General features: G+C 52.0%; 2 protein-coding genes across 7 annotated transcripts in view; one reads left to right on the forward strand and one right to left on the reverse strand.

Moving 5' to 3' along the window:
- On the forward strand, positions 1-17,245 carry gon4lb (gon-4 like b). Of its 4 annotated transcripts, XM_057833219.1 has the most exons (28): positions 1-151; positions 2,446-2,624; positions 2,711-2,785; positions 2,865-2,915; positions 2,981-3,019; positions 3,089-3,205; positions 3,310-3,375; positions 3,446-3,559; positions 5,748-5,958; positions 6,243-6,344; positions 12,234-12,274; positions 12,356-12,426; positions 12,648-12,831; positions 13,276-13,362; positions 13,438-13,624; positions 13,686-13,836; positions 13,936-14,086; positions 14,163-14,279; positions 14,441-15,085; positions 15,149-15,362; positions 15,419-15,582; positions 15,650-15,844; positions 15,916-16,059; positions 16,126-16,389; positions 16,451-16,525; positions 16,588-16,808; positions 16,873-16,975; positions 17,041-17,244. In XM_057833219.1, exons 1-28 carry the CDS (start codon positions 127-129, stop codon positions 17,134-17,136), a joined length of 4,089 nt encoding a protein of 1,362 aa, XP_057689202.1. In that variant the 5' UTR covers positions 1-126; the 3' UTR covers positions 17,137-17,244. The 4 variants fall into 4 exon arrangements, with proteins under 4 accessions (XP_057689202.1, XP_057689199.1, XP_057689200.1 ...); XM_057833216.1 differs by having other exon boundaries at positions 13,276-13,624; XM_057833217.1 differs by having other exon boundaries at positions 15,916-16,389.
- The window catches only part of LOC130914226 (transmembrane protein 79-like), a 7,017-nt gene continuing 2,078 nt past the window's right edge, over positions 16,595-21,533 (reverse strand). The window contains exons 2-6 of one of the 3 annotated variants that reach the window (XM_057833225.1): positions 20,931-21,025; positions 20,631-20,853; positions 20,423-20,570; positions 20,071-20,299; positions 16,595-20,004 (exon numbers count right to left, since the gene is read on the reverse strand). In XM_057833225.1, the coding sequence (XP_057689208.1) occupies positions 19,723-20,004; positions 20,071-20,299; positions 20,423-20,570; positions 20,631-20,769 (798 nt within the window). In that variant the 5' untranslated portion in view covers positions 20,770-20,853; positions 20,931-21,025 and the 3' untranslated portion in view covers positions 16,595-19,722. Of the gene's footprint in view, positions 20,005-20,070; positions 20,300-20,375; positions 20,571-20,630; positions 20,854-20,930; positions 21,026-21,533 lie in introns of all 3 variants that reach the window. The other 2 variants (XM_057833224.1, XM_057833226.1) reach the window with 2 other exon arrangements.

Below are 21,533 nucleotides of genomic sequence, written 5' to 3' on the forward strand. Positions count from 1 at the left end.
CTTTCACTCGGCGCCTTTCGAACGGAAACAGGATTGTTATTAGCCGAAAAGAAGCTAGCCTGTGCCGTGACAGCGAAGCTAGCTTTTCTGGTCTGTCCGCCTGCCTCCGCGGGCTTTTGAAATGAAATGGAGCCTTTTTGGACTAACGCAGGTATTGTCATTCACAAGCGAAAGCATTAGCCGGTATGTGGATCAAATATTGATGAAAGGACATTTTGAAACGGCGTGCCTTCTTTTCGCCATTCCATGCCTAAGTCAAGAAACGTCAGACCAAAATCATTCGGCGGTTTCCTCGTTTGACAATGAAATATTAGTTTCAGAATAGGTTCGTCTCGTCACGTGGCCAAAACGGGACCTGACGTGCCAGCCCGAGGACGCTGGCAGGGGGTGGGGGGCGGAAATCGGGAAATCGCCCATCGACGCCAACTGTGGAATCAGTTCACGGAGCCAGTTCATTTAATAGTGACAAACTCAACAGAATCATGATTGTCGTCATCTCCGGTGGCACCGAAAAGCGTTCAGAAAAACCCTTGCTGTTTGTGCATACATTTTCAACCCAAAAGATGTTTTTGAATGACGTCAATATCTGAGCTTTGTTTTTCCTTATTCGGATAGCCCTCTAAACGCTATTTGGTTGGCCTTATCGTAACACCACGCCCCCAAATCCGAAAAGTCAGACGTCAGGCCAAAAGTTTGCATAGGAATGCTATGCGGTCGTGACCTACTAAAACAGACATGTCCAAAGTCCGGCCCGGGGGCCAAATGCGGCCCGTAGTCAATTTTCATCCGGCCCCCAGCCTCTGTCATAAAATCAATAACGTCTGGCCCGCACACAGACTTAATAAATTGGTCAGCAGTACTGCTACCAGCGTATGAAGTAGCTTACACACTAAATGCTGCTCCTCATTTACCCACTAAAAGGCAGCGGCACTCTAAGCAACATTATCCCGTGTTACCCTTTACTCTCAATTTTCTAAAATGGCGACAGTCAACAAAAATGACCAATGACTGCGACAGCTGACGCTTCAAGGATAAGTGGAAATTTCTTCACTAAAATACACAACAACTGTGTCTGCCTCATTTGCAAAGAGACAGTCGCTGTTTTTAATGAGTTCAATGTGAGGCGATATTACCAAACAAGACAGGCTGACATGTACGACAAGATTACAGGGAAGATACGTAGCGAGAAATTGAAGCTAGTTCAATTTTACAGCAGCAGTATTTCGCAAAAGCCAGAGAACGGAAAGAGAACGCCACAAAGGCTAGTTGAAATTATACATTTAAAAAAAGAATAAAGCAAATGTGACACACAGAATGGCTTACTAAAATTTGCTTAAATATATTGTTCTACGGAAAGGACGTCAGCCAAGGTCGGCTCCCCGCATTTTTACCACACCAAATCTGGCCCCCTTTGCAAAAAGTTTGGAAACCCCTGTACTAAAACGTGACTTTTCTAACTTTAAAGTTGCAAAAACCTGATGGTTCAAGGCTGTACATTTAATTCCCATTGATTGGGGCTGGGGGACAGTCAGCCAAGGAGACGAGTGCTCGCTAAAAGCTAAGTTAATGATCGATTTTTATATATATGTATATAAAAAAACATACAACATATTTGATAACGCGTAGGAAAACATAGACTTAACTATTAATGTTAGTTTGCTAACATTTGACTTGTTTACTAGCCTGTCACTACACAAATAGAATAAAAATATGACTTATTGAAGCTGGCAAGACCCCAGGGACTGAAGGTCACCACAAACTTAAAAAAAAAAATAATAATAAGGAACGTTTGGTCACGGACACGCACGAAGGAAAGCAAGTTCTCCTCACGCACGCACCTAGCATTTGGCTGCGGTCAACTCGAATGCACGCCGCTCCATCTCAACGTTGAGCATTTATTGACGTCGTATTCATGTTGCACATTTATGTCTATGATGTAAGTTGTTTATTTAGCACCTCTGGATAATATTGAGAATCCCACTGAATGTAAAAGACTGCTTATTCATCGCCACAAAAGCAAAATCTTGACAGAACATATGATGCCATAATGTTACTAAGTAGCTAACGGCATCGCTAGATCGATATTAGGCCCGTGGGGGAGCATTTCACTCGCCTCGATTATAATAATGGTTTCCTCTCTGTAAAGTTTAACGTACTGCGCCACTGCATACTGCAACCACCTGTGTCTGCTGCAAGATGAAATTCATAAACACTTCTTTGAAAAAAAAAAACCTGGTCTATTGCCAGCTATGGTAGTGCAAATTCAGAAATGTGAACTGCCATCATCCTTAAATGATTGGTTTGGTGAATCGCTGTCACTGAGAGAATTTGACAGCCTCAGGTTGAAAAAGGGGGCGAGGCATTCGTCGTCACCGTTCGGCTTCGCGGTCGTCTCGTATCCGGGACTGTGTTTTTTGCCTTCGGCCAGCGTCTTTCTTCCGCCAGTGCGCAGGCACGAGGACGAGAGGAGCGAAAGCGGCCGCCGATTCCGAGACGCTCCGGGCGGCGACGCCCCGCCGGAGGAGTCGGGCGACGACGACGAGCTGGGCCGACTGGACGTGGATCTGGACAGGAAGTCCAGGCGGCACAACTTGACGACCCGCAACGTTCGCGACATCCTGCACGTCAGTCGGACGCCGAGGACGGACGACCGTCGTCCCCCGCCGGCTCAAATGTCGCTCACCCCGGTTTGTCCGTCCGGTTTTGTCAGGAGGTGATTACGGACGAACGCGTGGTGGCCATGATGAAAGCCGCCATCAGAGACACTCGGGACACGCCCATGTTTGTAGGTGGCGCCGCCCTCTGTAACGCCCTCTCCCTCCCTAACCGTAACCCGGCCTCCGTGTCGTTCGCCGCGCCGCCAGGAGCCCAAGATGACGCGCTCCAGATGGAAGACGGCCGTCCGGGGGGGACAGGTGAGCTCGGCGCCCGCCCGTCGCCGTCGCGGCCGGCCGACTTGACGCGCGTCTCTGTTGTTCAGTGCGCGGACTGGAGTTTGTCGGCGGAGCGAAGTTCGCAGGTAAGGATCGGGAACCGACGGCCGCTCGGCCTTTGCCGTCCGCCCTGACCGACGCCCTTTGACTTTCAGCCTCCGCAGTTTGTGGACATCCGTCTGGACGCCGAGGAAGATTCGTCGGACGAAGAGTACCGCCCCCTAGAAGAGGAAGACGACGATGACGACGACAACGACGACACGGCTGAAGAGGTAAGGGAAGGGGGGGAAAAAATTTTTTCAAGTCATATTGGGGTGATTGTTGTGCTAATGACAAGCTGCCGTGGCCTGCTTTGTCCGTTTTTGTGCGCGCGCAGTCTTTTCTGAGCGACGGTGACGTCAATTGGTCTCCCAAAGTAGAAGAGTGTGGGAGTGGCTCCCAGGTGACCTTTGACCTTTTACAGGAAAGCGCGTCTGTCTGTATTGGTTCCAGCTTTGTTTTTTTATTTCTAGGGCCGGACGGTCGCCGCCGCCGCCGCCGCCGCCCCCCCTGTCCCCACCTTCCTGGAACGCCTCAATGCTGTGGAGGAGGAGCTCGACCGCGGCCTCGCCTACACCGCCTTCTCGGTATTTTTGGAACCGCCCGAAGGGAGGGCCGAAAAAGTGGCTCGCTGCCACTCGCGAAAAGGGTTCAGGGTTTCCCCTAGGATTTTTTGAAGCCGCGGTGGTGGGCCGCATCGGAGTCAGACCGCCTCACCGTGTCGTTGCGTCATATCATGACAAATGAATTTTCTTCTCACATTTTATTTCCCAAGAAGAACCATAACAAAGATGTATTTGAAATATTTCAATAGCCAGGCTAATGTCGTAGCTCTCATCTACGGTACATGTACAGTGGGGCGAACAAGTATTTGATACACTGCCAACATTGGCAGTGTATCAAATACTTGTTCTCCCCACTGTATGTAAAATGCGTAGCCGATTATAGCTACATTACCCTACATAATAATACGACTTTTTTTTTTTTTTTGGTAGCAATAGTACTACTTACTTCTCGTAGTCCTTCTTTTTCCTTTTATTTGACCCTAATATGTACTACATTAACACAACAATACTAGTCCTTCTGTTAATGGACCAATGGCGTAGGTTAGGAACTTTTCAGGATGCTGAAATTGTCCCCACCAACTTTTAGGCAACCTTATTTGCATTTTACAGTATAATGAGTTCAGTTAGAGAGGTCACTTGGATTTTGTAAGGATAAAATTGACCCCACCATAATTAAGTGAATTACTTTCATTATGTTCAGACTTACAGTGACACCATTTTTTCCCCTCAAACGCACGTTTGATTGGCTGATGACTAGTTAAATGCCCTTGTTTTCAGTGTAAATCTAATAGAAATAAGTGAAATGATCTGCTTCATGTGAATTTTACTCAGATTTCTTGTCTGAAAATAATCTTAACACTCTTATTTGAAGCAAAAAGTGAGTATATTTAATCTTTAAAAAAGCTTCTTTTTTTTTCGTCAGAAATGTTCTTAATTCAAGAAGTGATATTGTTCAAAACATTATTTGAAATGATTTTCTCACTTGATTTTGGTGAAAAATGGCCAACCTTTAGATGTATGAGCTTAATAAGAACAAATGGTAATATTTACCTAAAGTAAAGTGAATAATCTGACCCATTAATCTATTAGTACTCAAAACAAGATGGAAAAAATTATTCCAATAGATTTAAATCATCAGATTAAAACGTCATAAATTTGCAATGTGAAAGTTAGTACAGGTCAATACAGGTTTATTTTTACATTGATCATTTAGCCTATCAATTAATTAGGTTCATATTGGTGAGAAATGTAGCCCTGACCCCCGTTCACCCAATCTTGTTGGGTCTTATTAATGTTCCGTCCCCGGCAAAAAGCATATCGTCCCTACCAATATTGAGACTAAACCTGCGCCCTTGTAATGGACCGATTTCAAGGAGAAGGGGAAAATTCGAATTGCCGTGTAAAAAGTTTTACTAGTTTCGGTGGGAATCGTTTTTTGTTGTTGTTCGTAAACTACATTTCCACACAACCGCACATCGAGGGACCATTTAGCTTAGCGAGGAGAGGTATGAGAGACGCTTTTGGAATGTCCCAGAGCTCATGAAACTTGGGGGGGGGGGGGGCACATTCATCAAGGTTTGATCAGCCGTGATTGCGTCTATCCGTCCGCTGAATCAGCCCCACCCCTCCGCCATTGAATGCGTTGTTGACGTATTAGCGCGGTGGTGCTCTGGCTCGGCGCAAATTCATTCAAACTTCCGTTTCCGTCCAAGACGGCAGTCCGCCGCTCACTTTTTCCAAAAGTCCCATCCAAAATACAGTAATGCCCCAGATGGGGGGGGAAGAAGGAGAGGAGTCTGTATTGGCATAACCACTTTATTGTGGCAACAATAATAAAGAAAAAGAAAAACAAAATAACAGCGGGCTTTTGCGACCGCTATCTTCTTCTCACTTCCCCCTGTGTTACAGCTCCCCGTCCGATTGTCTCATAAGGGGGCCTCATATAGTTAGGGACATTAAAACACACAATGAATAGGTTGCCGATGAACCCTTCACTAGCTGCCGCTCGTTTGAAACGGCCTTAAAAAAAATTTTTTAAAAACCTCTCTTTTGCATGTCGGTTGCAGCTTTTATTTTAGTGTGGCTGTGTGCCACAATATCTAATATGTTGGGGAAACCCTGGGGTCACGTCTGTGTTATTCCTGTCCGGATCACATTGTCGGATTGTAGAAGTTGAACCTCCAGAAAGGCCTTTTGTAAAATGTTGCAGTCTCTCGGGATGGAGGAGGACAAGGAAGAGGAGGAAGGCTGCGGCGCACTAGCCTCGCGCACTCGTTCCAAACTGCCACTAGTGGACGTACCCCTGGAGCAACTGGAAGCGGAGCTGCCGGCCCCCGACGGCGCGGCCGACGAGGCCGAAGGGGAGCAAGACCCCCATTGGACGCGTTGGCTTTACGGACTGGCGGCGACGCAGCACGAAGGTTTGCCGGCGCGCGACTGCGTTCGTAGAGCGCCCTCGACTCCCGATGCGTCCTGAGGTTATTCCGACTCGGGTGTCCGCTAGCGAAACTCATGTGGGTTTCATAGACGGTCCAATTTTGCAAGTTGGACTCCCCCGGTCACCTCCGCGGCGCTCTGAGTCTCGCCTGTAGATGGCGTGCCACCCGTGTTTTGGTCTAGCTAGAGAAGCTTTTAAAGCGCGGGAATTACGGGACGTGGCGGGTCCTTCTGTAACTGACATTTTTTTCCCTCTCCCCGCCCACAGAAGAAGCGGACGATGACGACGATCCAGAGTACAACTTCTTGGAAGACCTGCACGAACCCGACCTAGAGGACTACAGGACAGACCGTGCTGTTCAGATCACGAGTAAGACCGTTGAAATAAAAGGACTGCTATGTATGTACTCAGGCACCGCTCTCGCCGCCCTCAAATATATATAGTGGTCCAAGTCATCATTACCATCCCGGCTCTTGCGTTGTGGCTGGTTTCCCGTCCCACTGCGTAGAGCTGACCATGTGAGCTAGGACCCTCCAGTACTGGCAGTCTTGTGCCAGCAGATTTGCATCCTTCAGGGAAACACCGTGTCGTTGGAGGTCGTCCGCGATGGTGTCGAGCCATCGGGCGCGTGGCTTTCCTCGTGGTCGTCTCCAGCCTGGAGCCTTTGGGTCAAACTTCAGGATGGCTCTTGTCGGGCGGTCGGGAGGAAGACTGAGAACACGGCCGATGCGGCGCGGTGCGGCCAGGCGGGAGGCTCCGGCCCGATTTGTCCGGCCTCGCGGGGTTTCGTTGGAGATTTTCTGGGCCACCTGAAGTTCTCGATGGTTCCGAGAGCCCTGCTGTCAGAGCCGTCTATTCATGAGGCCAATGTCTCGTTTAAGGGCGATATTTCGGAGCCATAGAGGAGAATAGAGAGTACGGCGGTATTGTCAATCCTGAGCTTCGTCTTCCGCGAGATGGCTCGGTGCCGCCAGAGTGGTTTCCAGAGAGACTGCAGGGCAGAGGCTGCCAGGGCTGTCCGTCTGAGAATTTCCCATTTAAGATCCCCGTTATCGGTCACCGTGGACCCCAGATAAATGAAGCTCTTCACAGGCTCTAAGGTTTCAATTCAATTTTATTTGTATAGCCCTACATCACAACAAGGTTGTCTCAAAGGGCTTTGCAGAGGCAATATGATACACAGTCAGAAACAGCAAATGAAGTAAACAAAGATGAATAAATAAAGTTGAAGTCCTGGGCATCCCCCATCATTGGACCCTCCATGTCGGCAAGGAAAAACTCCAAGCTCTTTGGGAGAAAATGAGAAACCTTGGGGAGTACCACAGTCAGGAGAAATCCACTCCCAGGATGGATAGACCGGAAGCCCCAGGACTGCTCATGGGGATTAGCAGATGGAGCTACAGTTTGTAGACATGCAATAGAGTGAGGGAACAAGAGGAGGTCCATCTAGCCAGATGAGACGGGGGGGGGGGGGGGGGGGGGGGGGGCAACGAGGACGTCCATCCAGCCAGGGGTCCGGATAATCAGGAGGCTGTGGCTGAAAAATACCCCCCTCCCCAGAGGGGGGTAAGGGGACACCAAGTGACTAGTGATGAAGAGACTAGTTAACTAGATATTACCATTGGAAAATAGAAATAAAGTAAGACAAGTGGTAGGTGAGTGAGAAAAAGGAGATTGAACTCAGTGGCCGTACTTCCCCCAGCATGATAGCTTCTAGTGCAGCTTAGACTGAACTGTGAGTCTAATCCGACTTCAACTAGCCTGACCATAAGCTTCGTCGAATAGGAACATTTTTAATCTAATCTTAAATGTGCAGACTGTCTCGGCGTCTTTAATCTAAGCTGGAAGCTGATTCCATAAAACGGGGGCTTGGTGGCTAAAGGCTCTAGCTCCGACAGTGCTTTTAGAAACCCTGGGAACTACCAGTACACCTGCATTCTGAGAGCGGAGTGTTCTGTCGGGCGGTATGGAACCAGAGCATCGGTGAGATAAGATGGCCTCAACCCATTAATGGTCTTAAATGTAAGAAGGAGAATTTTAAATTGAATTCTAAACTCGACTGGAAACCAGTGAAGGGCCTGGAGCACAGGGTGATGTGCTCTCTTCTATTAGTTCCTGTTAAAAGTCTTGCTGCTGCGTTTTGGACTAGCTGAAGACCTTTTAGAGAACGTTTAGGACAAGCTGCAAGTAGGGCGTTACAGTAATCCAATCTAGATGTAACGAATGCGTGAATTAATTTTTCTGCATCGTTTTTAGATGAACTATTTCTAATTTTGGCTATGTTGCGCAGATCAAAAAAGGCCGTTCTGCAGGTTTGTTTAATATGAGCTTTAAACGATAAGTCTGGGTCAAATAGAACGTCAAGTAGGATGGGGGGTGGATCAGGTCCCTCCGGACATGCATGAATTTGGTCTTGGTCCAGCTCACGTGGAGACCAAGCTTTTCTGCCTCTTCGCTGTATATACTCGGAGCGTCCCTCAGCTGGTTGTAGGAGGCGCAGAGCAAGACGGTGTCGTCTGCGTACTCCGGGTCAGTCGGTCGGTAGTTGCCGAGGGACACCCCGGGTACTCGCTCACATACCCTGCGCATCAGGCGGTCGATGACGCAATTAAAAAGGTCTGGGGCAGCTACGTGGCCTTGGCGGACACCACTGGAGATGGAAAACTGGTCAGAGTCACGGCCGTTGACGCGGACACAATTCTGTTTGTTGCTTTAGAGTAGGCTGAAGAGGGTGATGATTTTCAGAGGTGGGCCAAGGGCTTGGAGGATACTCCACAGTGATGAGTGGTGGACTGTATCGAAAGGAGCCGACGAAGGGCGGAGATACGTTGCATCTGAAATGGAGCGGTTTGGCATGAAGCCAGCCTGCTGGGGGCGGCGACCACTTCTAATCGCTGGGAGAGCGCGGGTCAGCAAGATCTTTGTGAGGAGCTTTCCAGGAATGGAGAGCAGAGCGATGCCTCGGATCCAAGTAGCGCTTTCCAATTTGGCGGTAGTAAATATGGACCATTTTAGATCACTCTTACTGCCAAATGATTACTGGCGATTCTGTTTGATAATTCAACATCTGTTAGAATGTAATATTAGCCACGTATTCCCCCAAGACTTCAGGGTTAAAGGAGAGGAGTTGGCTTGAACTCCATCCACGTTAATACAGGTGTGTGTGGTTCTGAAGAAATCACATTGCCACTATGAGTTAGAGCAGATGGCTAGCAAATACAACACAATGTAAGAATGGGAATATACTGTCAATAAGGCTCACTAAAGTATAACAACGCATGAACAAGTACTAAGATGGTAATAGGCAGGCACTCACTTGGCGACGGACGCACACAATAACTTGGGATAGAACAAGGAATTGTTACTAGTTGGGTTGGAATGAGCAGAGAGCAACCTCCTCTTTTTGCAATAACGTTCTTACAACTTCAGTTACCCAACTCTCTGACACCACTATAAATATACTGGAGTATCATTTGTTTATAAGATTCCTATTACTATAAGTAAAAGTCGGCATAATATTGTTCTTTTTAATATTAAAGAAAAAAAGTAATATAGATCAACTTACAATAAAGTGTAAAAAAAAAAAACACCGTTTTGACCGTTTGATGCTGAACAATAACCCTGTAATAAAATCAGTAAATAATAATGAATTGAAACTGATTAGCAACATTAACTCATTAGGACAATATGTCAAACAATTAGACCAAAAAAACAAAAATGAATACAACAAAAGGACAGTGTCATTGGACAGAGGGACAGTTTTTATTATTGCTGCAGGCAGTATCAGCTCCTTTGCTATGGTGTGGGGTTATTTTGCACTGAGAAACTTGGAATACCACCTTATATGATGCTGACAGTGCTCGCTGGTTTACTGATTAGTGACGGGATCTGTCGTTCACTTGAGTAAACGAATCCATTCCGGTTCGTTAAGTAAAAAGATTCGTTCAAACAAATCGTTTGCCCCCCTCCCCGCCCAAATGAATCGTTCAGTTAGTGAACGGGAAGTGACGTTGCCGAACGAATCATCAAAGACCGCTTCGCAGTATAACTGAACGGGAAGTGACATTGCTTGGTCCCTCCCTCTCTTGCACACAGGCTCCTCATTGACCACTCGTCGTAGTTTCAGAAATGAGTGACAGGCAATATCATTCTGCTTTCACAGACAGCCTCGTCTCCCTCCCTCCCTCCCGCTGCTGCAAAAGCGAGGGAGAACATCCGCGTCGTCTGTCCTAGTTCTATGGGCTCAAAGTCATGGCTCGTGCTTGCATTTCGATTGAGGACACGGTTAAACATTTTCCTTTTGTGGGGGGAGCGGGGGGTTGGGGTCGGGGGCGCACGGACTTTCTTTGGCATGTTCTTGATCACATTTACAATGCTGCTGCTACCAGCCAACGCAGCATGCTTGCTGTCACGAAAATAAAAATAAATCGAAAGTTTAATTTCTAAATATGGAACGACCGACACATCATATTTACCTCTCGCTCTGTTGTATTTTTGTTTTTATGCTCATCACTATTATTTTTGGTCACTATTGCTAAAACTAAAGTGTAAATAGCTAGTTGTCAAATGTGCTGCTCTGAGATAAAAACAATACTACATTTTGATATTTGACAGTTTAATTGCAAATCAGTATTAAGATGATCGTATTGAATTTTTGCACTGGTATGAATCCGGTCAGCTCCCCTGTTGTCCCCGCATCTCAGATCGTCAAATGCTGACGAGAAATAATTGTTTCCTCTTTACGATGTCGCCTTTCTACTCTCATTAGTCTGTTAAGAAAAATGTAGACATATTGCGACATCTCCCGTGTCCGCGTGCGTTGCTTTTGGGCGCTTGAGTAGCACATGATGGACATAATTTGTCAAACCAACCAACACCCGACACGCTCTGACACGAAAGAAAAAAAAAACTCGGAAAACATTGACATGTATATACAGTTTCATTGCAAATCAGTATTATGGTGATCATACTAAATATTCTTTTTTTCTGAGCACATATGAGGGAAATATCGCTGCCATGAAGCCTCCATATAGTGACAGTTCTCTGCCCCCTTCACTGCCGTCACGCGACCGCAGCTCAGCTTTTGCTTGCCTCGTAGCTACCCGTGTTTTAAATGACTGTAAATTTGATAGTATGTCGTCATTGGTAGTCCCGAGTCTGTTGAGAAAAGTAGTAGCTCGCTGGATTTGTGTGGTGTTTTTGTCTGTTTGAGCAGCATTTGATAGGCTCCACGTTAACAAATATGTGACAAAGTTATTTCCTTTCATTTTTTGACTCGTTCACCGCATAGTCATTACTGGAAAGTCAAGTTAGCAGCAAGCTAGGTCAGGAACCGGAGGACCGAGTCACTGAATGGGAAGTGACATAACTCAGTCTTGCCCCCCTGCCTGCACGCTGGCTGCTTATTGGCCACACGTGGAAGTGAATGACAGACGCCCTGATTCTGTTTCCGCTCCCTCCCCTGCCCGCGATGAGGCTGGCGTCTGATTGGTCGTGTGCGATGTCAGAAGACGCTGCCGCTTGCTCAACGCCCTCCCACGCAGCGGACAAGCACCATCTTCATAGAACGAATCAGTGCAGATGGTGATTAGTTTGGTCTCGTTCACCCAAACAATTCGTTCAAAAAGAACGAATCGTTCGCGACCGATACAACACTATTACGGATGTAACACTAACAAAGCGGGAGGATTGTTGGCAATATTTGGCACTCGCTGGAAAAAAAAAAAAAATGCTGCTGTCCGCTGCGAAAGTAAACAGTCTGGTCTTTCCTCGTCTCCCACTGTACTAAAATTCAAAGCCAAAAGCTAAATGTTACATATGCTTCGTCATATTTCTTTGTATAAGCGTTTCACATCTCCAGAGCTCTTTGCTGTGTGCTCTTGATTTGTTTAAAAATACTGCGCGCACGCAGAAAATGAGAGCGGCACTGCCACCCACTGAGTGGATGTGCCATTACACTTTATTCGAGTACGACAAAAATGTATGTTCCTCAAGGTCACAGGCGCCACCCCCAGCATCGCTCTGCGCCCCACTATTTGAGAAGTACTGCTCCACTCATGAGATTATAAGGGAATCCTATTCTGCCCTGTGGTGGCCAAGTGAACTCATAACAAGGGGAACTAGTCTTCAAAACACGTACGTATTTTTCATCCAAAAGCGCAACCTGGCCCGCTTCGTTAATGTCGACGGTGACGAGAGATGGAAATGCCGGCGAAAGTTTAGCGCTACCTCTGAGGGACGTCCTTGTTTGTGTTCCAGAGAAAGAAGTCAACGAGCTGCTAGAGGAGCTTTTCCTCACGGTCGGTGGATGATAAATATTTAGCCGAAATGACCCGCGACCAGTGCCGAGCTTTCATCCGCTTTGCCGTGTGCGCGCGCAGCTACGGGATCGAGAGGAAGGACCCGAAGAAGAAGAGGAGGAGGAAAGGGAGGCCGCTCCTCAGGCTCAGCGGTAAGACGGCGCCGCCGCCCCGCACGTGCGGGACCCTCCCGTCGGGACGCTCCGGCAAAGATGTGCCGCTGGCGTTTGGGTCGGGAGGGAGAGCGAGTGGTCCGCCTGCGCGCGCGCCTTCTTTCCGCCAGCCCGGAAAGAAGAAGGGGCGCAGAGGGCACAAAGCGTGGCCGGTCCAGGACAGAGTGCCTCAAGAGTGCCTTTTTTCTTGTCTTTGGCAGTACGGCGGAGCAGAGGCAAGTGGGCCGCGAAAGCTGCGCCGCTGCCCAAGAGCAGCGGCGCCAAGCCCTGCGGGACGCCACCAATCGACCGGCGCCGAGCGTGTGCGTCGCGAGCGCTCGGCCGCGCCCCGTCTTGCGCCTGGACTCGGCCCAGAAAGCGCAACTCCGCCAGCAAATGCAGCAGGTGCTCCCTCGCCCTTTCCTTTGCCTCTCTAGCGACTAAACGGTTGTCGCCGATCAAGCCGAATGTTCATTAGAGGCGACCGCGTCGTAGGGGTGACTTTCCGGTCAAAGTCCACACATTGATGTTCTAATTGACTGATTTTTGTCAAAGTGTTTGCGATTTACCGAGGGGCGGCCAGTGACAAAGCTAGACGTCCAATCTGCGGGAGGGTCGGCAACAAGCGAACGGCATTTTCCGGGAAGGCGATCGGCAGCCGGACACTAGATCTCCGAGACTATATGCGAGGCATCGGCGCGTTCTGTTTTTGTTCTCCCAACGAGGTCATTTCAGGCCGAGATGGGAACCGATATTAATATTAGCATCGAGGCGCAATAATATAAGTTACGACAACTGGTAGGAGTGGGATTGGAGCGGCGGTCACAGAGCGCGCTTCCGGTCTTTCAGCACGTGCAGCTGCTGACCCAAGTTCATATGCTGACTCGCAACATCTGCGCCCTGAAACACGAAGCGTCCGTCACCAAGCAATATCTGGTCAGTGGTGCCGTAAGGCCGTCGCCGCCGCCTCAGAGCGCGCGCGCCATAGTAACCGGCGCACCCGCCGCGCAGGAGGAGCTGCGGCATTTCGCCACGCGCCAAGAGCAAGTGTCGCGTCTCTCGTCTTTCCGGGCGCGCAACCTGCAGGAGGCGCTGGAACTACTGGAGGAGACGCAGCATGCGACGGCGGCCGAGCTCCCTCCGCGCCCGCCACCCGCGTCCGGGCGCCTCCTACCCGCCATGACTTCGGCCACCGCGGGTAAGGACGCCCGCCCGTCGGGCCCGACGCCCGTCCGCTCTGACGCGGCCTTTGCGTTTAGGCCACGCCTTCCCCGTCTTGCCGTCGGACGTCGCCTGGCTGCTGGCCACGCGACCCGTCTTCCTCTACCCTCAACTGCTTCCCGTTTGCAGCCTGGATCCTTCCCGCCACGCGCGACACCAACGCGGGATATTTACCGCAGGGGAGGACGGGTAAGGCCGCAAATACTTTTTGAAAACGGACAAAAAAGTGCTATCAAATAGAGCGAGAGGGTCCGAAACCGCCGGCGAATAAGGGCGGCGCGTGTGCAGCTTGATTGTTTTAGGTCTGAAGCACTTTGAGGGTACCGTTCAACCCCAGCATCTGATCAGCTCCTACCTGCTGTGCAAGAGCGCCTTCCGCTTGGCCAAACACATCCGCGAGATGAGCGGCCCCAGGGCGCCGCCCAGAAACGTCCTCAAGGTCCCGAATGAAAATCCCCCGAAGGCTTCCGGCAGAGTTTTTTTTTTTTTTTCTCCAAGCGGTCCTTTTCCCGCAGATGTTCCTGGCCCGGCGGTCGGCCGCCCCCCAGCCGTTGTCCTGCGCCCCGGCGGAACCTTGCGACCGGCGCCCCCCGGTGGAGAAAGACCCCTCCCTCATGCCCGTTTGGCTCAAGGTGAGTCGAGCCGGCAGAGTCGGCTCGGGAAGGCGCCCGGCGTCGCCGAACGAAGCGAGCGCCGACGGCCTCGTCGCGCGCCCTCCCGATCCGACGCCGGCGCCGAAGCAGGGACGACTTCCCTGGCGGGAAGCGCGTCGAGCTCCTTCCGTCCTTCGCAGAACAGCCGAGAGATCTTCCGGAGAACGCGAGCGGACGCTCCGCGCTACCCCCGCTTCCTTCCCAGAGGTTGCCACCTGAAGCTTTACCCGTCTCGCCTCCAAAAGCCCTCCCACGGGCCCGGCCCTTCCCACAGACGCCTTTTCACCCTGGCCTACAACGCGTCCCTGCACCCCATCTGCCCGGCGGGAGCTCAGACCGACTCGCTCCTTTCCTCCGGGAGCTTCCTCTGTTTCGGAGAGGGCGCCGCGGTCGGGCCGACGCCCCCTCCTCCCGCGCGCGTCGCCGCCCCGAGGGAGTCGCCGTCCGAACACGTCGGGACCGCCGTCCGGGACGAAGAAGAGCGAGACGGGGAGGAAGGAGAGCGGGCGAGGGGAGACGAACCGCGCAGAGAGGAAGATGAGCGGGCGGGATCGGAGGAAGGGCGAGGAGGGGAAGAGGAACGGGCGGGGGGAGATGAAGGGCGGGGGCGGGAAGAGGAGCGGGCGGGAGAAGAGGAAGAGGAACAAGGAGAGGACGAGAAAGACGAGGAGGAGGAGGAGGATGACGACGAAGACTTTGACGAACTCACTCAGGATGAAGATGAGGAGGAGGAGGAGGCGTCGTCGGCGTCCGAAGAGTCTCTCCCGGCCGTTCCGGAGCTGCCGGTGAGTTTTCCTCTCCGCCCGCCCCCGCCCGAACACATCCCATCCTATCTCTCGCGCCCTCAGGCGACGTCGAAACGGCCGGCTCCCGAGAGGAGGCCCGACGGCGAATCGGAAGAAGAGCGCTCGCCCGCGTCGGAAGAAGAGGACGTAGAGGCGCCCAAAGGGGACGCCGGCGCCGTCGGGAAGGCGGCGGCATCGGAGGACGAAGACGTCGCGAACGCTCGCGAGGAAGACGGGCTTCGGCGGCCGCCCCGGGGAGGAGCCGGACGAGGAAGAGGTAAGCTCGGCTCCGCTTGGTCGTCCCGCCCCGCCCTAACGGCGGTTCCCCTTCAGGTCGGCGCGGCCCGGGCGACGGGGCGGCGCGGCGGCGAGCCCGTCGGGAGCGGCCCGGGAAAGGTCGCGGCCAAGCCGGTCCCGTCTACGACCGCGACGCGCTGGAGAACGACCCTAGGCGGCAAAGCAAAGATGCCGCCTTCGCTCACGGCTATCTCCACAGGGTGAACGGAGCGCCTCCCGAAGCTACCGTTTTCGACTCCGCCCATTTAAGGTTTCTTTTGGGCGCAGGTTCGCGAGGCGCTGCGCGACACACCGGAGAAGTTGGAAGAGTTTATCCACGCGCTGAACGAGCTGGAGCGGCCGGACGGACCGGAAGTCACGGGCGTCTTCAGGAAGCTGCGGCGCATCCTGGGAAAACGCACCGAACTGGCGCGCGACTTTGCCGCCTTCCTGCATCCCGAGCAGGCGCTGGAGTGCGGGCTGGTCAGTCCGCCGAAAGACCGACCGACCGACCCCCGGCTTTCTGTCAAAAGTGAGCCCTTTGTCTCTCGCAGTTTGAAGAACAGCAAGCCTTCGAGCGCGGCCGCCGCTTCTTGCGCCGACTGGAGGTCACCTTCGGAGACAACCCGTCCCACTACAACAAGATCATCAAGGCCCTGCAGCCCGGCCCGCGCCTGGGCGCCGCCGCCGTCGCAGAGGTAACGTCCGTCGGTCGCTCCCTCTCCCCCCCGGCGCCCCTTGTCACCCGCGCTTCTCGCGCTCAGCTCCAAACGCAAATGGCGGCCCTGCTCAAGGGACACCCTCACCTACAAGCTGAGTTTTGGGTGTTTTTCGACGAGCTCCGCCCGCCGCCGGCCCGCCCCGGACAGTTCGAGGAAGCCCGTTGGCCGGAGGAGGGCGAGGGGGCGGAGGGCCCGGGCCTCCCCGCCGGCGGTTTCGAGGAAGTCGCTTTGCCCGACGACGCCGGCGAGGCGGACGCCTCCTCCGTTCGGCGTCAAAGGAGGAAGCTGCGCTCCCGCGCCGCCGAGGTACCCGAGACGCGCGGCCGGAACCCTCCGCGCCTTTTCGTCCTCACCCTTTCGCTCGCAGGGATCCGACTGGCGGCGCCGCCCCGAAAGCCGCCCGCACCGTCGGAGGGGACGCGCCCGCTTCCGCGGCGACAAGGTGAGCCGGACCGTCCGTCCCGTCCGTCCCGCGGCGGCCGCCTGACCCGGCTTCCCGTCCAGGCCTCCGGGGGCGCGGCCGGAGTCTCGGAGAGCGCCGACCCGCTTTACGTTTGCGCGGCGCCCGACGTATCTACGCGGCGACGGTCCGCGGACGACGACGAGACGGACTCTCCGCCTCCCAAGAGGAAACGGGACGAGGAAGTCCCTTCCGCCGAACCGCCCGTGTGTGCCAAAAACATTTCTCTGACGCCCAGCGGAGAGAAGGTCATCCTGTGGACCAGGTGAGCCGGGGCCGGTCCGGGAGGAAGGGCGGACGCGCTCAATCTCGCGCGCCTTCTTTTTCAGGGAGGCCGATCGGGTCATTTTGACCACGTGTCGACGGGAGGGGGCCAATCCCGACACCTTCCAGGGCATCTCTGCTCTGTTAGGCAACAAGACGCCCGGCGAGGTGAGCGGCCGCCCGCCACCGGACACGTTCGCCCGTCTGACGCCCCTTTTGCGCTCGCATTGCAGGTTTCTCAACGCTTTCAGGACTTGATGCGTCTTTTCCAGAGCGCGGCCCGGCACGCCGGCTCCGAAGACGAGCCGCCTTTGGAAGAACAGCGCTGACGTTTTTTCCCCCCTCCTTAACGGCCGTACGTAAGCTGAGTCAGAAACCGGCCTCGACTTTTACGGGAATAAAATGGCCGGACTCGTACCGGAAATGTTTACCGGCCTAGTTTTTTTTTGTGCGTGTCAGAACCGTGCTCATTTTCCGAGCAATATTTTCTGCAGGCACGTCCAGAAGGAATTGTGTCGCACGTTCGGCGCAAAAATGCCATCATCGGTACGGGGGAGTTCTAAGAACGAGCGTGCCGATGACACAGACCACATAATCTGGGAAATCTTTGATGGGAATAGTACCTGTCCTCTTATTTACTCTTTGACGATATTACTCTAAGACAGGGGTGCCCGACCTTTTTTGCATCACGGACCGGTGTGATTTGGGGCTTTTTTTCACGGACCAGTGTTTTGTCAATTTTTGCACCCCAAAGCTTTTGTGGCGGTGAAAAAAGCACTCTTATTTTCAGTTGGACTCTCAATGTTATCCAGCGGTGCTAAAAAAACAATTAACGTCATAAACGTACATGTGCGACACGAAAATGGCATAAATGAATGCTTAACGACACGGCGAAGTCGTGAGAGAGCTGCGTGCAGTTGTTGTGTGCGGCTAACATGGCAAACGTAAGTTACTATTCCTTTCTTTAAAGACGGTTTGTAGCGTTGCTTTGGAATCGCTGCATTGTCGGTCATTTTTAACGTTACGCGCGTGGAAAAATTGTCAGAACAATGTGCGGCAGAAAAATAGAGCAAATATAAAATAACATTTGTTTTTAACCCCGTCGTGTTAAGCGCAGGGAAAATACAACTCACCCGCTGCTGAATCCGCGGGAGGCCTGAGCTTGTTTCGTTGAGACGAGGTGGTCCCGAGATGGGTGGGTGAGAGAAGCCCGCTTCACAAAGATAAGATGTTGGGAATTGTAGCACAGTTTTCAGTGCTCTCCTAGCGATATTCCGAAATGACTTTAATCCAGAACCTCGGTAAAGTTGTTGTCTCAAATGTACGTTTAAGGTCACCGTGATTTGCGATCTATACAAGCTGTTGCGGAGACATGCTCGAATCACTCGGTTTATTCACACACGGGTCACGAATCCACTCCTTCGCAGTTCGTGGGTCTTTAGTGATTGGGAAGTAGCGTAGATTTTGTTTTTTCGAGGTTGTAGGCTCATCTTCTGGCTCGTCGGGTTCCTTTTTCCTTGTAAAAAATCTGTCCAAAGACGTTTGTTTTTCCAATCTTTCGAGTGTGGGGGCTAATTATTTCCGGTAACAAATGTGATGGGCAACAACCTACGTCACAAGTTATTATTGAGGACAAGTGCACATAGATATAGAAAACAAGATGTACTGTTAACAGTCCAATCAATGCATTTCTATGACGACCACCTATCCTGTAGTTGTATATCTAGAGTAGACAGGGATATTGGTGTGTTAAGCGGCAAAGGCCAAAGTCCATTGGCCAGAATGCAGTCGTTAATAATTATTTCTGCGCAGCCCGGTACCAAATGCGCCATGGACAGGTACCTGCTCTAAGGTACCCAAATGTAAAATGAATAGCATTTATATCCTTGTGTAAGGAAAACAAGCAGAATATATTTGACATAGGGTATATGAGATACATGATGCCTCGTGACGGCGGAAGCCCGACGCGTGCCTCATGCAGCTGCCTGAGCGAGATGGACGCTGACTACCAGGTGTTAGGCCAGACATCAACAAGACCACGTATCCGACACCAAATCCCGCAATCGGTTCTTCCGGACAGTCCAGAAAAAATGGCGGGACATCCTGTCCTATGAGGAACACCGGCCCAATATCCAAGTGATAACACGATTGATAAGACTCCAAGTGCCCCTTTGATGCTGAGGCGGACAAAATCTCCCACCCCGGTCGCCTCCGTAACGGTGACTCAGCAACTGTGACGCACGAACTAAACAGACCAAACTGCGATATAAGATCATCCTAAACAATACTCAAACACACCCTTCTTCCTGCCCACAGCCACCCCGCCAGAGCCTTCAAAAAGAATGTTTAACCAATCCTTGTCATTTTCTCAGGAACCTTTTGTTGACTTGTGATAGGGTGACCCCGAGTCTCCTCCTCACACGGGTCTGTCGCTCTTTTGCCTTGCCGTTTGATCGCTGTCAACTCTGAATAAATGATCAACGGGTGTTTTGAAGCCCTTTTCCAGCTTTAGAAATGGAGTCAGTACAAGGGGTTAAGACTAAGGTGAACGAACGCGCAGAGTTTGGCCTATAGGCCGGGTCGTCGGAGCGGCGCCGACGCGGGTCTGGCTAAAAGGTCAGATTCCTTCATCTCGTTACCGACCGCTGGCCACTGTGAATTCAAAAGAGTATCACTCGTAGATGTCCAATCTGTTTGTAGTGGGAAGGTGACAGCGAGGAGGACATCTAACACCTTTGATGACAGACGAGGAGTAAACGGCAGATGCTTGGACATCCATCAAATCATCTAAATAGGGGTCGAAAATAAAGTTTCATTCAATATAAGTGAGTGTGTCGTCAAACCACATTTGTTTCAAGACTGTTGCTATCTGTACAGTACGGCCGGGTATCGGGGGGCCAAAAAACGGCATCGGTTCAACGCCAGGAAGGACTCGTCTCGGATCGTCGTCCTAAAAATTTTATTTGGAAAATGCCGGCGGTGATTAAAAGGAGCCGTTCGGCTTTCATCCCCAGAACCTCCGTCGGCCGACGGGCGCCTCGGGAAGCGCAGGCGAGCCGAAGACCGCCGAGGACGATTCCGCGGTGAAGACGAAGGCCAAGTTGGCCGCCGCCAGGGCCGCGGCGGGCAGGAAGGACAGACCCAGCCCGAAAGCCCGGACGCTGCTGCCGAAGGCCGCCGCTACCCAGTAGATCGACCTGGAACGTGTCAGAAGGCGGTCACGCTTTCGTCGCGGGCGTAACGGCGCGGCCTCGTGCGCCCACCGTCCGAGGGCGAAGATGACGGCGAGCAGAGGCACCAGCTTCAGATGCTCCTGGCTCAGGTAAACGGCTGTGACGGACAGCTGCAGGAAATACATGAGGAAGAGGCCCACGGACTCGCGCGTGTATCTCCTGTGGACGGCCAGCCCCTCGGCGTCCTCCTCCTCCGTTTGGCCCAGAAGAGGCCGGACCACGCCTAAGCGGAGACGGGCCACGCCCACCGCCAGCCAGCCTGGGAGGAGAAAAAAAACCCCAAATGCTACGGGCGGCCAGAAGCCAAGCGGCCGGACAACGGACAAGCGAGTCACCCGCGACGACGGGCACGGCGGCGTAGACGGAGCAGCGCATCGCGTACAGCATCCTGAGGGGGGCGCCGCGGAGCGGGGGGGCGTCAAAGGGCAGGAAGACGAAGCCCCCCCAAACCAGAAAGGGGAAGAAAATGGCCGACGTCACCAGAGACACACCCGCTTTCAGGACGTCGCGATGGGCGCAGCTGCGCCCGCCTGAAAAACACGAGTCGGGTTAAAGCGAGGCCGAGCCGAACGAGGGAGGGAGGGACTTACCCGTCGCTGGTGAGCCGTCGTCACGTGTCTCCTCGTCTCCTTGGAGGTCCCTCTTTTCCCGTACCCGCGAGGCTCGGGCCGTCGCCTTCTTTCCCGTCGGCCGCGCCTCCTCATCGGACGACGAAGCCCACTTGTCCATGGGCGGGAGGGCGGGCGAGATGTTCGTTTCGGAGGGAGGTCGGGGATTCAAATGGGTGGGTTACTTTCAGGGAAAACCTTCCACCTTAAGGTAAAAAAAAAAAAAAATTATATCATGTATATTAAAGTGAATTCGTCAATGGCGATAGATGTCTGATCCACCTTAACAGGGAGGGGTCGTCCGATCGTGCCGGCGGTCCCCGTTTGAATGGATGACAGTGGCGAATGGGCTCAGAGCGACAGGCAACAAAATAATCCTAAAAGAAAAAGATTTTTGAAATGATGAATTTCCACTGTGAAAACATACGTTTGCTGAAGAAGCTGTCCAGTGACTGCAAAAACAAAATCCCCACTGAGGTGACTAACATTGGGATCCAAGTTTATTCAGTGGTGGTGGATGAAGGACTCGCCTCTTTTTTTTTTTAAAGTCAGTAAAAGATACGGGTGTAAACAATGACTCAAGTACACGTATCTAAGAAAAAAAGTGTGGGTTTTTTTTGTCTTCCCCAATGCAAAAATCTGAGTCAACATTCAATGAGAGAAGCAGAAAAGAATGGCAAAAGCTAGCAATAAAATGGACCGCACTGCAAACAGAAGCTTAACAAACTCCAAAAGTTGGCTAAATGGTGGATTCAGTCGCATACCCCCACCCAGCTCCTGTACAAGAGTGCAGCGGTCCATATCTCGTTCACCTGCCTAATCTCGCTGGCCGCCTCTCGTTTTAGTGACGGTATAGTTGCGCGGGGCTTATCGATGAGAGGAATG

The sequence above is a fragment of the Corythoichthys intestinalis genome, chromosome 4 (assembly GCF_030265065.1).
Source record: "Corythoichthys intestinalis isolate RoL2023-P3 chromosome 4, ASM3026506v1, whole genome shotgun sequence".
NCBI classification, from domain to species: Eukaryota; Metazoa; Chordata; class Actinopteri; order Syngnathiformes; family Syngnathidae; genus Corythoichthys; species Corythoichthys intestinalis.

Bases quoted from the DNA above. Each gene is read 5' to 3' on its own strand.
- gon4lb (XM_057833215.1), top strand. From the start codon at position 127: ATGGAGCCTTTTTGGACTAACGCAG. The intron at 15,363-15,418 runs GTAAGCTCGGCT...GTTCCCCTTCAG, and splicing joins AGGAGCCGGACGAGGAAGAG to GTCGGCGCGGCCCGGGCGAC. The intron at 15,583-15,649 runs GTGAACGGAGCG...TTTTGGGCGCAG, and splicing joins CTCACGGCTATCTCCACAGG to GTTCGCGAGGCGCTGCGCGA.